General features: G+C 41.2%; 1 protein-coding gene across 8 annotated transcripts in view; it reads left to right on the forward strand.

Moving 5' to 3' along the window:
- The first annotated feature begins 11947 nt into the window (after positions 1–11947).
- The window catches only part of CD3H18orf63 (chromosome D3 C18orf63 homolog), a 37734-nt gene continuing 32360 nt past the window's right edge, over positions 11948–17321 (forward strand). For 6 of the 8 annotated variants that reach the window (XR_006195331.1, XM_042910854.1, XM_042910855.1 and 3 more), the window contains exons 1-3: positions 12123–12213; positions 13911–14079; positions 16099–16177. Coding sequence is in view for 7 of the 8 variants with exons in the window: in XM_042910854.1 (XP_042766788.1) it covers positions 13946–14079; positions 16099–16177 (213 nt within the window). In the remaining variant the exon portion in view is untranslated. Of the gene's footprint in view, positions 11975–12007; positions 12089–12122; positions 12214–13910; positions 14080–16098; positions 16178–17321 lie in introns of those variants that run through there. The other 2 variants (XM_042910856.1, XM_042910857.1) reach the window with 2 other exon arrangements.

Here is a 17321-nt window from a genome sequence, read left to right on the forward strand (position 1 = left end):
CAAATGTATACATTTAGTGTTATACCTTTCCTATACACTTTAAAAATAGTAAACCAGATTATACTAACAGATTCCCTAACAGTTCTCAAAACTGCTGATTCTCCCCATGACTTCTAGCAGAGCAATGAGCCTCTTGAAGTCATGGCTACATCTGTAATACAACGTCAATACTGTTCCAGATTTCAGTCCCAGTTCCAACTCCAGAAGTGGTTAAAAACAAAACTTCAGCTATAGTGATCTGGATCAGCCCCTGGTTGAGTGACTTATCAGATACATAACTGTTCAGTTGATCCATGAGTTAGTCAGTTAACTGTTCTAAGCCAATGCTTGTAAAATGCTTAGCACAAGGTTTGGCATATAGAAATCAATCAATAGATTTTAGCTAGTGCTATGATTATTACTCAACAAGACTTCTTTGTTCTAAAACACAGGTATGAGGAAACATTTTATCTGGCAGGTACTCCAAAGTGAAGTAAATCTAGGCAAATTTGCAAACAAACCTGAGAAATTGAAGGAACACAAACATTCACAAACTCCTCCTGACTTCCCCCGGCAAAGACATTTTTATAAACATTTACAAAAGCCAAATCCACTCCTAAATTTCCTCAGATAAAAATACACCATAAAAAGCAGTCAGTCTTCTTCCACTGTAGGGCAAAAATAAGCAATCCTGATTATATTTTTTTTTTTAATTTTTTTTTCAATGTTTTTTATTTATTTTTGGGACAGAGAGAGACAGAGCATGAAAGGGGGAGGGGCAGAGAGAGAGGGAGACACAGAATCTGAAACAGGCTCCAGGCTCTGAGCCATCAGCCCAGAGCCCGACGCGGGGCTCGAACTCACAGACCGCGAGATCGTGACCTGGCTGAAGTCGGAGGCTCAACCGACTGCGCCACCCAGGCGCCCCTGATTGTATTTTTAATGTTCTAATTCTTTCTGTCACTCATGCATAAAATGTGCTTGAACAGCCTTTTCCTACCCATTGATAATTATATTTGTCATTATATAGGTATAACCATAGAGAGCTGGTTCCCTCAAACAAATGGACACTTCAGCAAAGATGGAATCCCAATACAAATACAATATCTACACAGATAATTTGCATTATTTCCAGGTCTTTTTTTTTCTTCAAATTTTTATTTAAATTCTAGTTAGTTAACATATAGTGTAATATTGTTTTCAGGAGTAGGATTTAGTGATTCACCACTTACCTAAAACACCCAGTGCTCATCACAACCAGTAGCCTCCTTAATGCCCATCACCCATTTCGCGCTCTCGCCCCCCCCCCCACCTGCTTCCCTTCATCAACCCTCAGGTGGTTCTCTATCGTAAAGAGACTCTTACGGTGTGTTTCCCTCTTTTTCTCCCCCTTCCCATATGTTCATCTGTTTTGTTTCTTAAATTCCACATATGAGTGAAATCATACTATATTTGTATTTCTCTAACTTATTTCGCTCAGCATAATACATTCTAGCTCCATCCACTTTGTTGCAAATGACAAGATTTCATTCCTTTTGATGGCCGAGCAATACTCCATTGTGTATACACATCTTCTTTATCCATTCATCAGTCCATGGACATTTGGGCTCTTTCCATAGTTTGACTATTGTTGATAATGCTGCTATAAACATTGGGGTACATGTTACCCCTCCAAATATGTATTTTTGTATCTTTTGGGTAAATACCTAGTAGTGCAATTGCTGGGTCATAGGGTAGTTCTACTTTTAACTTTTTGAGGAACCTCCATACTGTTTTCCAGAGTGGCTGCACCAGTTTGCATTCCCACCAACAGTGCAAAGAGGGTTCCTCTTTCTCTGCATCCTTGCCAACACTTGTTTGTGTTGTTAATTTTAGCCATTCTGACAGGTGTGAGGTGGTATCTCATCTTGACTTTGATTTGTATTTCCCTGATGAGTGATGTTGACATTGTTTTCATATGTCTGGTTAGCCATCTAGCTGTCTTCTTTGGAAAAATGTCTACTCGTGTTCTTCCCATTTCTTAACTGGATTATTTGTTTTTAGGGTGTTGAGTTTGATAAATTCTTTATAGGTTTTGGATAGTAATCCTTTATCAGATGTGCCATTTACAAATATCTTCTCCCATTCAATACACTGCCTTTCAGTCTTGTTGATGGTTTCTTTCACTGTGCAGAAGCTTTTTCCTGAAGTCCCAATAGGTCATTTTTGCTTTTGTTGCCCTTGCCTCCAGTGACATGTCTAGTAAGAAGTTGCTGCAACCAAAGTCAAAGAGCCCACCTCTGTTCTCCTCTAGGATTTTGATAGTTTTCTGTCTCACAGTTAGGTCTTTCACCCATTTTGAATTTATTTTTGTGTATGGTATAAAGAAGTAGTCCAGTTTCCTAGCACCACTTGCTGAAGAGACAGTCTTTTTTCCATTGGGTATTCTCTTCTGCTTTGTTGAAGATTAGTTGACCATACAGTTATGGGTCCATTTCTGGGTTTTCTATTCTGTTCTATTGATCTATGTTTCTGTTTTTTGTGCTAATACTATACTGTCTTGACGATAACAGCTTTGTAATGTAGCTTGAAGTACAGAATTCTGATGCCTCCTGCTTTGCTTTTCTTTTTCAGGATTGCTTTGGCTAGTCAGGGTCTTTCATGGTTCCATACAAATTTTAGGATTGTTTGTTCTAGCTCTGAAAAAAATGCTGGTGTTATTTTGATCGGGACTTCATTAATGTGCAGATTGCTTTGGATAGTATAGACATTTTAACAATGTTTGTTCTTCCAATCCGTGTGCATGGAATGTCTTTCCATTTCCTTGTGTCATTATCAGTTTCTTTCATAAGTGTTCTATAGTTTTCAGCATACAGATCTTTTACCTCTTTGTTAGGTTTCTTGCTAGGTATCTTATGGGTTTTGGTGCAATTGTAAATGGGATTGATTCCTTGATTTATTTTTCTGCTACTTCATTATTGGTATATAGAAATGCAACAGATTTCCATACATTTATTTTATATCCTGTGACTTTGCTGAATATGTGTATTACTTGTAGCAATATTTTGGTGGCATCTTTCAGGTTTTCTATGTAGTATCATGTTGTCTGCAAGTAGTGAAAGTTTGACTTCTTTCTTGCCCACTTGGATGCCTTTTATTTCTTTTTGTTGTCTGATTGCTGAGGCTAAGACTTCCAGTACTACGTTAAATAATAATGGTGAGAGTTTATTTCCCTATCTTCTTCCTGACTGTAGATAAATCTTAGTTTTTCCCCAAGGAGGATATTAGCTGTGAGTCTTTCGTGTATGGCTTTTATGATGTTGAGGTGTGTTCCATCTATCCCTACTTTGTTGAGGATTTTAATCAAGAATTGATGCTGTATTTTGTCAAATGTTTTTCCTATATCTATTGAGAGGATCATATAGTTCTTATCCTTTATTAATGTAGTGTATCACACTGGTTGATTTGCAAATATTGAACCACCCCTGCAGCCCAAGAATAAATCCCACTGATCATAGTGAATAATTCTTTTCATGTATATTGCATTCCATTTGCTAATTCCTTGTTGAAATTTTTTGCATCCATGTTCATCAGGGATATTGGCCTATAATTCTCCCTTTTAGTTGGGTCTTTGTCTGGTTTGGGAATCAAGGTAATGCTGGACTCGTAGAATGAGTTTGTAAGTTTTCCTTCCATTTCTATTTTTTTGGAACAGTTTGAGAAGAATTGATATTAACTCTTCTGTAAATGTCTGGTAGAATTACCCTGGGAAGCCATCTGGCTCTGTACTTCTGTTTGATGGGAGATTTTTGATTACCAAATCAATTTCTTTGCTGGTTATGGGTTTGTTCAAATTATCTATTTCTTCCTGTTTCAGTTTTGGTGGTTTGTACATTTCTAGGAATTTGTCCATTTCTTCCAGATTGCCCAATTTGTTGGCATATAACTTTTCATAATATCCTTACAATTGTTTGTATTTCTATGGTGTTGGTTGTAATCTCTTCCATTCATGACTTTATTCATTTGGGTTCTTTCCCTTTTCTTTTTGATAAGTCTGGCTGGGGGTTATCAATTTTATTAATTCTTTCAAAGAACCAGCTCTTAGTTTCATTGATCTGTTCTACCATTATCTTTGTTTCTATTGTCATTTAATTTCTGTTCTAATCTTTATTATTTTCCTTCTTCTGCTGGCTTTAGGCTTTATTTGCCGTTCCTTTGCTAGCTCCTTTAGGTGTTAGGTTAGGTTGTGTATTTGAGACTTTTCTTCCTTCTTGAGGTAAGCCTGTATTGCATTATACTTCCCTTTTAGGACTGTTTTTGCCTCATTCCTAAGGTTTTGGACAGTTGTGTTTTCATTTTCATTTGCTTTCATGTACTTTTTAATTTCTTATTTAACTTCCTGGTTAACCCATTCATTCGTTGGTAGGATGTTCTTTAACCTCCATACATTGATGGTCTTTACAAATTTTTTCTTGTGGTTGACTTCAAGTTTCATAGCATTGCAGTCTGAAAGTATGCAAGGTATGATCTCAATCTTTTTGTACTTGTTGAGGGATGATTTATGAACCAATATGTGATATAATCTGGAGAATATTCCATGTGCACTTGAAAAGTATGTGATTCTGCTGCTTGAAGATGAAATACTCTGAATATACCTCCTAAGTGCATCTGGTCCAGTGTGTCATTCAAAGCCATTGTTTCCTTGTTGAATTTCTGTCCATTGCTGTAAGCAGGGTGTTAAAGTCCCCTACTATTATTGTATTATTATCAATGAGTTTATGTTTGTGATTAATTGATTTATATATTTGGTTTCTATCAAGTTAGGGGCATAAATATCTACAATTGTTAGATCTTCTTGATAGACAGACTCCTTAATTATGATGTAATGCCCTTCATCTCTTGTTAGTCTTTGGTTTAAAATCTAGTTTGTCTGATATAAGTATTGCTACTCTGGCTTTCTTTTGACATCCATTAGCATGATAGATGGTTCTCCATCCCTTCACTTTCAATCTGTGGGTGTCTCTAGGTCTAAAATGAGTATCTTCTGGGTAGCATATAGATGGGTCTTGTTTTTGTTATCCATTCTGATACCCTATGTCTTTTGATTGGAGCATTTATTCCATTTACATTCAGAGTGATTATTGATAGATATTAACATAGTGCCTTGTGTAAAGTTGGTGTTTCTGGTGATGTTCTCTGTTACTTTCTAGTTTTTGTTGTTTTTGGTCCTTTTTTCCCCAAAGAGTCCCCTTTAATATTTCTTGTAAGGCTGGTTTAGTGGTCACAAATTCCTTTAGTTTTTCTTTCTGTTTGTCCAGAAAACTATCCAGGTCTTTTAAGTACTATATTAGCATACGTTAACTTTTTCCTTCAAAAATATCTAAATCTCTAATATGTATAGACTATTTGGTTGATCCCTCAATAATTTCCTATCTATTAACAATAATATCTAAAATTTTCTAAATTTTGTATATTTTTATTCACTTTCAAATAAAGCACCTATGACTGAAGTTGTTTTTATCCATGTATATTTATAATACCAAATGTCAATTGAGAATCTCTGATCAATTGGACTGCAGCAGCAGAAATGAAAAGTAGAGAGCAATGGGTATTATCTGACCACAAATCTCATACAAATGTCTGAAGTTCATTGCACAGGTAGGGCAATTTTCCTCACCGACTTCAAACAATGACAAGTTAATTATATGCAGGTTATCTTATTGTAAATACATTCTTAGGCACATTTTCCTTATAAATACATCTTTAGGAGTAGGCAAATAATGAGAGTAAATATTTGATTGTAGAACATGGCTGCAATATTAAACTTATTTTTAAAAATCTCTTTTTGTCTCTACCACAAGTAAATAGAACAAGAGTAAGATGGTATAGATAAGGAAAATTCCAGATATCCTATTTAACTTTGTAAAGGGTTTAGGGTTCCAGACAGTTCTATGAAATTCAGTTGCTGGTGTTCCTAAGTCAGAAGCTTGTGAATCATCCAGGTCATCCTCAAAATTGATTCTATCACTGCATCCCAGAGATTTTTCCTCATAAACATCTAATGAGTGCTCTTCTCTTTTATTCCTAGTACCATTTTGCCAGATCTGCCTTTCATGATTAGTTGCCTACTACCTGCTTACAATATCTCAACAGGTTCTTCTTCCTTCTAGTCTCCAATTCCTCAGTCTCATATTCCATAGAACAGTGAGTCTAAAATTAAAATCTGATCACATCACTTCTTGCCTAAGACTTTCCAATGTCTTCCAATAACTAAAGTTCCAATTCCTTACCAGAGCATCCAAAATCTTCCTCTCTCCAGCTTTATCATTTGCCATTTCCATCCCAAGCCTACAGCCTAGCAACAGTGAGCTATTTTTAGATCCCTGGAGCTAGAGCATCCTTTCCTCACTTCCATACCCTTGCTCAAGCCCCCTTCTCTACCAGAGTATCGTTCTTACTCCTTCCTCCCAACTCCTTTTTCTTGGTCTAGGACTCAGGACCCTTTCTGATTCAGCCTAGGGGTCACCAATGGAGGAGGCATGTGCTGATCACACTTTCCCTCCCACTAGTGCCCTCTCAGTATTCCTTGATTCTCTGATCATCTCTATCACACACTCACTAAGTCGTCATTCTACGGGTCTGTCTTTCTCACTGGGCCCAGAGTTCCTTGAGGGAAGGTACAGTTTGGTCATAGCTATGTCTCCAGCACAGGGCCTAGCACTTAGTATGTGCTCCATAAGCATTTTTGAATGAACATAGGTACAAATGTGATATAGAAGATGGCATGTAAGAACCTGGAAATATACTTTTATTACAACCATACAGAAAAACGTGAACTAATTTATTTATCTGTCACTAGCAAGAGAACTAGCCAAGTTTTCTAGCTTTTCCTGAGACATCTACTAAAGGTAAAATTGTTTTCTTTCTTTCCCAGCCTAGGAAACAGAGAGAGTCTAAAATTGCTGCAGCAGCATGATAACAGTTAAAATGAAAAATGTGCACATATAGGACCTACCCAAAGTGCTCAATGCATCCGCATAAGTGTACAAGTAATGTGAATGATGAAGAGGGCAATGGAGTTCTTGCAAGCTGGAATCCCCATGTCAGAAAGTTCCCTACCCGAACAAAAATATCATTTAGGACCTGTAAGGTTGATGCTAGAAGGAAGTAAAGATTAGTCTCTAGGTATCCTTCTTTTCCTGATTCTATCACTGATTACTGTATCACTCCCTGCCACCTGCCATCACCCTACTCTCTTCCTCGGCACTCTGGCAGAAATATGGATAAATAGCTCTCTCTTTGCTTTCTTATAGCAGGGCCAGAATATTCAAATGAACTTTGCTAAAGGAAGCAAAAACATAATTTACCACCATGTACTATGATCCTAGAGCCTGATATAGTCTATTCATCTTTAATAAATGAAGCAGCAATGTTATCAATAAGTTCGTCAAATTCTCAAATCTCCTTAAGTGATTATGAGGTGCACACCCAGTAAGTCCCAGGCTCCCTCCATATATTTGAGGACAGCTGATTATGCTCTACCCATAAATACAATCTTAGACATCCAAACTCTTCAAATTCCAGGCAAAGGTGCATGGTAAACACAGCCTCAACCCCCACCTGGGGCTTATCATCATATGCCAGCTTCCTGACTAAAGACCTGACTCTTCCTCATGTAATCTTTCTTAGAAATGACTTCATTTTCTGGGGTGCCTGGGTGGCTAAGTTAGTTGGGCGTCTAACTTTGGCTCAGGTCATGATCTCACAGTTTGTGAGTTTGAGCCCTGCATTGGGCTCTGTGCTGACAGTTCAGAGCCTGGTGCCTTCTTTGGATTCTGTGTCTCCCTCTCTCTCTGCTCCTCCTCTGCTCACATATTCTCTCTCTCAAAAATAAACATTAAAAAATTGTTTTTTAAAAAATAAATGGCTTTATTTTCATGTGGTACTAGCTTACCAAAAAAAATGGCCTAATTTTTGTATGTCCAGACAATTTAAACATGATTTAATACAATGCAACAACCTTAATCGTCATAAAAGAGATACATGCAGTCAAGCTGGAGGTGGAATCTTTGAGGATTCTTTCCCATCTGGAATGCCTGTGAGTGATAAACAGAAACATAAGTAACTCGTATACCTGGTAAATTAGCCTGTCCACAAGCTTGTCATCAAAATGTATTCTGTCAGCAAAGTTTTTCCCAGGATAAAAATTCTGGTTGGTCCTATGACATTATGTGCCTTATTAATTAAAAATTATGATTTAATGTTTAGTATAAGTGGAGGTACATATATGTTTTGAAATTTAATAATATAAATGAGCACCAGTGAACCCTTCACTTGACTTGGGGACTACAGTTCCTCCCATATCCCATCCTTCTGCCATCCAAAAATCATTATCCTGAATTCTGTTTAACATTTCCTTGCTTGTAGAAAAAATAGTTATGCACATATACCAATAATTCATTGTTCAGCTTTAAGTTTATTTATTTTGAGAGAGACAGAGATAGCATGAGTGGGGGAGGGGCAGAGAAAGAAGGAGAAAGAGAATCCCAACCTGGCTCCTCTGTGCTGCCAACACAGAGCCCAACATGGGGTTTGAACTCATGAAACCATGAGATCATGACCTAAGCCAAAACCTGGAGTCAGACACTTAACCGACTGAGTCATCCAGGAGCCCCCATTGTTTAGCTTTGCTTGGAGAACTACTGAGCTTTACAAAAATGGGATTACAATGTATGTAGCCTTCTAGGACTTTTTTTTTTTCTTTTTTTTTAATGTTTTATTTTTGAGAGAGAGAGAGAGAGACAGGCAGAACATGAGCAGGGAAGGGGCAGAGAGAGAGGGAGACACAGAATCCGAAGCAGGCTCCAGGTTCTGAGCTGTCAGCACACAGTCTGACGTGGGGCTCGAACCCACAGACCATGAGATCATGACCTGAGCCGAAGTCAGACGCCTGACTGGGCCACCCAGGCGCCCCAGACTTTTTTTCTTAATAAGAATTCTCTTCACAACATTCTTCATAATAATCCCAAACTGGCAGCAATCTAATTGCCCATTTAACCTCAGAAAGGATAAAATGAAGCATATATACACACAATGGAACACTATCCATTATGTAATGGAAATGAAATGTAAGTAATGAAAATAAGACACTGCTACTCTCAACAATATGGATCTCATGGACATGTTTATGAGCGAATCTAGACATAAAAGAATTCATGTTGTATGCTTCCATTAATAGAAATGTTCAAAATTAACAAGATTAGCTTAACGATTTTCGCAGTTGGGACAGTGATTACTTCTGGAGGAAGTGGGTAAATGCCTGGGAGAAGGCATGAAGGGGAATGTTGGAGATGCATGAAGGTAATGTTCTATTTTTAGATATGACTGGTGGGTAAACAAGGATGGGCATTTTCAAAAAAACCATACAACTGTCTACTTATGACTTATTCACATTTTGAAAGATTTGTCCATGTTTTCACAAAAAGCAGTATTTCATCTTCATGGAATAGAACTGGATATTTAGTACTTGGGTGTTACGTGATTTCAAATATTTTTAATTCTGCCATGTTAAAATTGTTGAAGTCAGAGGCCGTAAGTTCAATAGCAGAGATATTAAGAACAGGAAGGGTTGACAGGTGTGCTTTTCAGAATGAGGAACACTAGGTTTATCTTTATTTAAATATATAAGAAAGACCAGGGAGAAATATGCATTTATTGTTAGATGTAAGCTGAATCTATATTTATTTTTGACATTGTCTTCATGCAGTTGTTTTTTTCCCTATGTGTATATCCCAGGTAGGATAAAGAGCTTTTCCGTAATCTTCAGCGGTTTAATAATTCCAATGATTGCTGACATAAAACCAGAGTATAAAAGTTTAGGACAAAAAGTTTATTTGTTGGAATGTTTGTTTCAGAAGATTTTATTTTGTTCACTTAATGTTGCAAACTACATTTGTCATAGGGCGCTGATTTTGCTCATCAATCTCGTGATAATTAATTACTTACTATGATCTCCCAGCTGGTTATAAGTAACCAAACAATTAAGTATTGAGCACTTTCTTACTGAGTTAGGAATATACCTAAAAGGACTCCTCTTTGCCAAAGTTTATTTTACAAATACAAAATAAGTAATGATTCCAATAGATCAAACATCAATCACGAAACGAAATCTCATCCTTTCACGATAGAACTTCCGGAAGCTGGTAAGATGTGAGGTTGAAACATGGCTCTTTGCTTAATACAAAATATCCTGGCATTCCACACAGGAGGTTCCTCCTCTTCTCCAGGAACTTATATTGGAGTCTGCCAGGATTCAGTGTAAGGGCTTCTTTTCTTCCTACACTCTCTCGGTGATCTGGTCTTGTGGCTCTATTTATTTTATTTTTTTAAGATTAGCTTTTTTTTAATGCTGATTTTTGAGAGAGAAAGAGACAGAGCGTGAGCAGGGGAGGGGCAGAGAGAGACACAGACACAGAATCGGAAGCAGGCTCCAGGCTCTGAGCTGTCAGCACAGAGCCCGACGCGGGGCTTGAACTCAGGAGCTGTGAGATCATGACCTGAGCCGAATCTGGAGGCTTAACCGACCGAGCCCCCCAGGCGGCCCTCGGGGTTTTAAATACCATCTATTACACACACATCTTTCCCCAGACCTCCTCCTCTTCACTTCTCAAGGTCAACATGTCCAGAACGGAACTCCTCTTGATCTTCATCCCCAAACTTGCTCCTCCCACGGTCATCCCCCTCTCAGATGATGGCAACCCTATCCTCCCAAGTCATTAGTACAAAAACCTTGGAGTTAAGCTTGACTCCTCTCTCTCAGACCCCACATCATACCATGTCCAAAATGTATTAAACTTCAAGTATCTTGGGGCGCCTGGATGGCTCAGTCGGTTACGTGTTGGACCCTTGATTCCCACCCAGGTCATGATCTCAGCGTTCGTTGAGCTCAAGCCCCGCATCAGGCCCTGCGCACTGACAGTTTGGATCCTGCCAGGATTCTTTCCCTCTCTGTCCCTGCCCCTCCCCCCCGGCCGATTCTGTCTCTGTCTCTCCAGATCAACCTAAAAAACCCCAAAAAGAATTAGGTACAACTTCAAGTAGCTTCACAGCCCAATCCAACCTCGTCGCCCCTCTCCTGAACCTAGCACATCGCCTCTCTCTCCCGGATTCCTGCCATTGCCTCCTGACCACTCTCCTCCCTGTCCCTGTGTCCCCAGCAGCCCCCTCTGAGCACAGCAGCCCGGTGCGCCTATTGCAACATGCACAGCTTGGGCCTGATGCCCTCTGTCCGGCTTCGGCTTCGGCTTCAACCTCTCCGGACCCACTGCGCCCCTGGTCACCTCCTGCCTCAGGCCCTTGCCCTCGCTCTCCTCTCCCCCGCAACCTTGTCCCCTAACATCCGAGTGGCCACCCACTCCCACCGCCTTCATGTCTTACTCCCGTGCCGCTTGCTCCACGAGGCCTGCTGGCCTCTGTCACCGCCTCTCCCCACACTCCGTCTTCCCGGCCCGCGTTATGTTCCTCCCATGCGCCTGGCACCATCTCCCATCCTCGTATGTTGCTCCTTTATCCCATTTCCTGTTCCTCGAGGAACAGGAACTTGTGAGGCGCAAGCAACGTGTGAGGTCCATAACGCCCCGTCGCTAACTCCTGGAAAAGCTCCGGGCACACAGCAGGCGCTTAATAAATACCTGTCAAACGGACGGGAGGCTCGCCTAAGGCGCCTGCGCCCTGCCGCCCCTCCGCGGCACGCGGCAGAACGTTCCGGCCAGGGCCGACGCGTCCGCCGCGGGCCTTGCGGGCGACGCAAAAGGCTCGCTTGCCTCTGTGACGGCCGGCCGGGAAAGCGGCCCGCGCGGCGTCGGCGCCTGCGGCTCCCCCGCGGCCGCACTCCGCCCACACGGCCGTGCGCTTCCTCCGGGGCCGCCGGGCCTCGCGCCTGAGCCCCGCGGACGTCAACCCCGGCCCTTCCCTCCCGGACCGGCCGGGACGCCGGGCGGGCGCCGGCGTCGGCAACGTAGGCGGGAAACGCTGGGCGCCCGGGGCACGCCGGGAGCACCCGATACGTGGGGCGGGCTGCGCACGTGACACGCGGCAGGCCGGGACGCTCGGGGCACGCCGGGAGCGTGTGGTGCGCGGGGCACGCTGGGAGGGCGGAGAGGGGAGCGCGGGAGAGGCGGCCGAGGAGCGCGGGCCCTGAGGCCGTGAGGCGAACGGCCCTCGAAGGCGAACCCGGGCCGACCGGGAGACATCGGGGTGAGGGAGCCGGGCAGGGAGCGGGGAGGCCGCTGCAGGCCCTGCCGTCTCCCCTCCCGCGAGAAGGGAGAAGGCTCGTGCTTCTCCCTCGGGAGGCCGTGGCTTCCACGCGTTTTACAAACGTGCGCCCGGACGTGGTTCCCCTCCAGGAAGCGATCCGCGGCGGCGGGGGGGGAGGGGGGACCCCGTGCCAGCGCCCGGAGCAGAGCGAGCCGCGAGCCGACCTTGTGGGCCAGTGGTGATGGCGGAGGTGGCGGGGGGAGGACGGGCCCCAGGTTCCCATCTTCAGGGCACCTTTTTTGACGCGTTAGTCACAGGGTCGGCGCTTACACCCTGGATTTCAGCCGAATGAAGGCCTTGGCCATGTTTCCACCGCGGTCCTCTAGCCTCCGGGCCGCAGTTTGGCCCGCGGGCCCCACAGGCCGAGGGCTGCTCAGACCCCGGCCCCGGGGCCAGGCTTGCTTGCCAGTGGGCTCTGCGAGCCGTCGAGGGCGGGCCCCTGCGGGCCCCTGCTGCTGGGTGATCGCCCCGAGCAGCAGGAGGGCAGTGTGGAACCCCGGTTCCCGAACAACACGTGAGCGCCGGCGGCAGGGTATCCGGGGGAAAAGAGAAGACGCTCTCTATCTGCGACTTGTCCTGGTCGCGAACTCGAAAACCAGATTTCTGCGCGCTCCTGAACAGAGCAGTGCGGTCTGCGTGCTTTTTTCTGGCTAGTCTTGGAAGACAGGCGGAAGAGGAGGGGGACTGCTCGAGGGGCGGAGAGATGGGGACAGAGGATCTGAAGCCCACGGGCTGACAGCAAAGAGCCCCGTGGAACTCAGAAACCCGGAGATCGTGACCTGAGTGGAACCCAAGAGTCAGAGGCTTAACTGAGCCACCCAGGCGCCCCATCTGCCAGAAGATATTTAAAGGAAGAACGACAAAGTCATTTTCGTGGGAAATGTGTTTTAGAAATAAAAGTAGCGAATCACAAACTTTCGCCTGTGTCTTTGACTGGACTTCTTTAAAATATGCACAACACAGGGGCGCCTGGGTGGCTCAGTCGGTTCAGCATCTGACTTCGGCTCAGGTCATGGTCTCACGGCTCGTGAGTTCGAGCCCCGCATCAGGCTGTGTGCTGACAGCTCGGAGCCTGGAGCCTGCCTTGGATTCTGTGCCTCCCTCTCTCCCTGCCCCTCACCTGTCATATTCTCTCTCTCTCTCTCTCTCTCTCTCTCAAATGTTAAAAAAAAATAGGAACATTAGAGAAGTTTATTAAAGACAATGTGATAGAAATAGATCTAGTACCTAGATTAGAGGAGGCATTTAAATAGCTGGTTTTTGTATTATTATATTCAAATTGTTTAGGATATAAAACTTCGGGCTTAAAATTCTAGACTATCTTTTTGAAATGATGAAAATTTTCTAATGTGTACGGTGATGGTTGCATAACGGCAAACATAGTAAAAACCATTGAATTGTATAATATAAATAGGTGCGTTGGAGGTTATTTGCACTATATCTTAATAAAACTTGTACCAAAAAGTTCTAGCAGGTAAAAAATTCTTAAAATGTTAGTGATATTTAAATGCTGAAGTCTGCTCATTTGTTTTTACTGACTTATTCCGACACAATATCAAATGTTCTGTGGTGGGTTGGTATTAAATCCGTATTGGTAAGAGAATTTATTACCGCTTTATTGTTGTTTATCTTTAAAGGCCTGGTAGCTGAGACATTCAGTCAACAGGAAAATATGAATGATTCGAGGCAGCAGTCATTGTTCTTCATCACATCTCCAGATTTACACAAACTCTGTGCCGTCAGGATAATACTGAGTAATGGGGTGGCGGATACTGAGATTAGGAGTACGCAAATGAAGATGTGCAGGTAAAAAGTACACTTTATGACTGAGGCTTTCTAAATTTTTTGAGACGTCTACGCGCTGTTTTAGAAGTATCTCCTTTAAAGCAAACTACTCTTCTGCTCCATCTGTGTATATAGTTTTAAATAAAGGAGTTCAGTTTTCTTCCGACCAGGTATATCGGATTACATTTGGGGAAGGACTTAAAATACTTGAGATGGAATATCACACTATTGAGTTTTTGTATTTGTGACTTCTTGTGTGATGTTTTTAATTTAAATTTTTTACGGACATTGATGAATTAGATCAGACTCCCCAAAACTTAGAGATAGAAATTAATAAATATTTATTGAGTACCTACTGTTTATGGACACTTTAGGAGATACTGTAAACAGCTCAGATGACAGTTTCTTTTTTTTTAAATTTTTTTTTCAACGTTTTTAATTTATTTTTGGGACAGAGAGAGACAGAGCATGAACGGGGGAGGGGCAGAGAGAGAGGGAGACTCAGAATCGGAAACAGGCTCCAGGCTCCGAGCCATCAGCCCAGAGCCTGACGCGGGGCTCGAACTCACGGACCGCGAGATCGTGACCTGGCTGAAGTCGGACGCTTAACCGACTGCGCCACCCAGGCGCCCCAGATGACCGTTTCTCTTAATTTTCGGGTCAGCATAAGATCACTTCTGAAGACTGTTTCTCCAAGAACTATCTTGAAATATCTGACCCAAGGTAGTCTGAAAAACAGCTTGGTTGAAGCCTAAAGTATAACTCCATGATTGTTGAGGACCCAGCGTGTATTAGTCCCCTAACTTGTTTGAGGCACTCAAAGAAGGACTCTTAGAAAGCGTGACAAGATCACATCTGTAGCTGCCTTTCTTGGAGAGGAGCAAACAATATTGCTAGGAGCCAGAAATAAAGACACTCGCGAGTTGTCCTCCCATTTTGTTCTTAATTACAAAACTTTCCTTCTTCCCTTTGTATATTCTCCCACTCAAGTGCATCCAGGAGCCTGTACCCTTCCTGCTAAGGTGTAGTTTGAAACCTATTGAACATTTACCTGTGACTCCTTTTGGAAACAAATAGTGGGAAACCTGAGATTTTCTGCTGTTTACTCTCAAACCATGCCCACAGAGTGGGACGTCTTGACTCAGTCCCAGTAGCTGACAAAGAGGCTGGAACAGATTGAGAGGAGACTTCACATGTGAGACAAAGGCAGGCACTGCAAATTCAAGTGCTTGCCGCACTTGGTTCTGCACCCGCGTTCTGAGGACAAACAGGTTGGCCCATCTTACTTTTTGAGGAAACCCCTCCCCCCTCCCCCCACACACACTCATGTCTTTTAAAGTTTGTTTTCCTGATGATGAATTTTGAAATTTTTCATTCTTCGTTTCTAGTCCCTTTTGTGTTTTCTCCACCTTTTCCTTGATCTTTGAAACAAAATTGATGGTAATTTGAGTTGTGATGATTTTTGTTATGAGTTCATTTGGCTGTTGAATGCTAAACTGAAACAACCACCCTCTTCATTTTGGCTTGGAAAACGTTTTCTTTTTAAAGGAAAAGCATCCAGTCGATAGTTGCAACGGTGAAGTATTTGGTAACTTCACTGATAGATGAATCCTTATAGTCTTGTCTCTAATGCCTCCTGATCACCACTTAAAAAAAGGAAAACAGAAGAAACAGAAGTTAAAAGAGCTGGATTCTTAACAATGTTTAGACATCTTCAAATCTATACTTGGACAGAAACGGAGTTTTAAATGAGGAATCTAAGTTCACAGATGAAAGAGATTGGGAAACTCAGATGCAGGGACATGTTTTCATATTAGTATCAATATTTGGAACCTAACATTCTTAAATCCTGGATGAATACCTAAATATTCAAGTTACCATGTTAAGTGTGGGGAGAGATCCAGAAGTCTGTAACACAGTCCTTCCCTAGAAGAAATGTAAACTTTTGAATAGAACTAAGCAATTTTCTAAATATTCTGATAAAGTGAAACCAGACAGTGGGCAAATCCACTTTACAATTAATACATTTCATCTCCACAGGCAATTGCTGTTTTTGCACCAAGATATTCTTGCATCACCTGTGCCTGGAATATTAAACCAAATTTGGGTAGTGATGGCGGTTAGTATTTTAAAATTTTATGAAGTGTTATTACTAATTATTGGGAGCAATATTGATAAGAGAATTAATCATAGCTCAAATTGAATGTGGTTTATGAAGCCAAATTACCTGTATTATAGTTTGAGTGAATCAATTATAGACTTTAACTTTGATATACCTGATATTTAAAATTCATTTTCATGGTTCTAATTTAATATTTTTTTTCTGTCATAAATACTAAGATAAAGACTATTAATGAGTAAAATAATATAGCATAATTTTTTGAAAATAGCATGGGCTTAATATTTTTCTTATATTTTTTTCCTTAGAATTCCATTAAAGTAAAGGAAGAAGTTTCCCATTCCAACATATGTCCAATTGTTTTTAAAGGACTTAGATCGACAGTGTTTTTAATTTGGAAACTGTATTTAAAATTTTTTTTTACACTTAATAAAATTAGAATGAATTTTCCCAGTGCTGTATGTTACTGGGAATGATAATGAAATGCCAAAAATCTTTATAAAAATTATGTTATTCTGTGATTTTTGTCAAAAATCTTTGAGAAAAGATCCTCTTACTCTCAGATTTCAATTCCTCAGAATCCAGTGAAATGAACATTTATTAATATTAATAAGCTATCAATAAAGTAACATAGAAGAAACTTAAGCTAAAGTAAGTTCTTACGAGAATAATAATTTCCTTTATTTTTTCTTCTATGTTATATGGTTATATATTCATCTTATCTTTTCATTCTTGATATCATTTTTAAGAAGGATAAGCTGTTTGTAGACAAGTAAACACTAATAACTCTTATTTGTGTTCTTTTCTACCTGAAAATCTTTATGGAACAAGGAGGACATTGTTTCAGAGTTCTCATAAATTCAAATACCCTAATCTTGGCAAGAATACTAAGAGGAAAGCAGGCATATAAAAATATGTTTTGCTTTCTTACAAAGATATTACATAGTTTTTTTTATACTTAAAGTAGAAAATGGAATTATTACACATACTATTTTAAACTTGCCATCCATTTCCCCTTGAACAGCCTCTCCTGGATGTTATTCTGGTTCATGGTTGAGGCTGTGAAATATTTTATTGTGTATAATTTTATGGTGTATAATAATTTAATATTTTCTAATGCACATCTGAATTTCTAGTTGTACTA

Source organism: Panthera leo, chromosome D3 (genome assembly GCF_018350215.1).
Source record: "Panthera leo isolate Ple1 chromosome D3, P.leo_Ple1_pat1.1, whole genome shotgun sequence".
Classification (NCBI taxonomy): Eukaryota; Metazoa; Chordata; class Mammalia; order Carnivora; family Felidae; genus Panthera; species Panthera leo.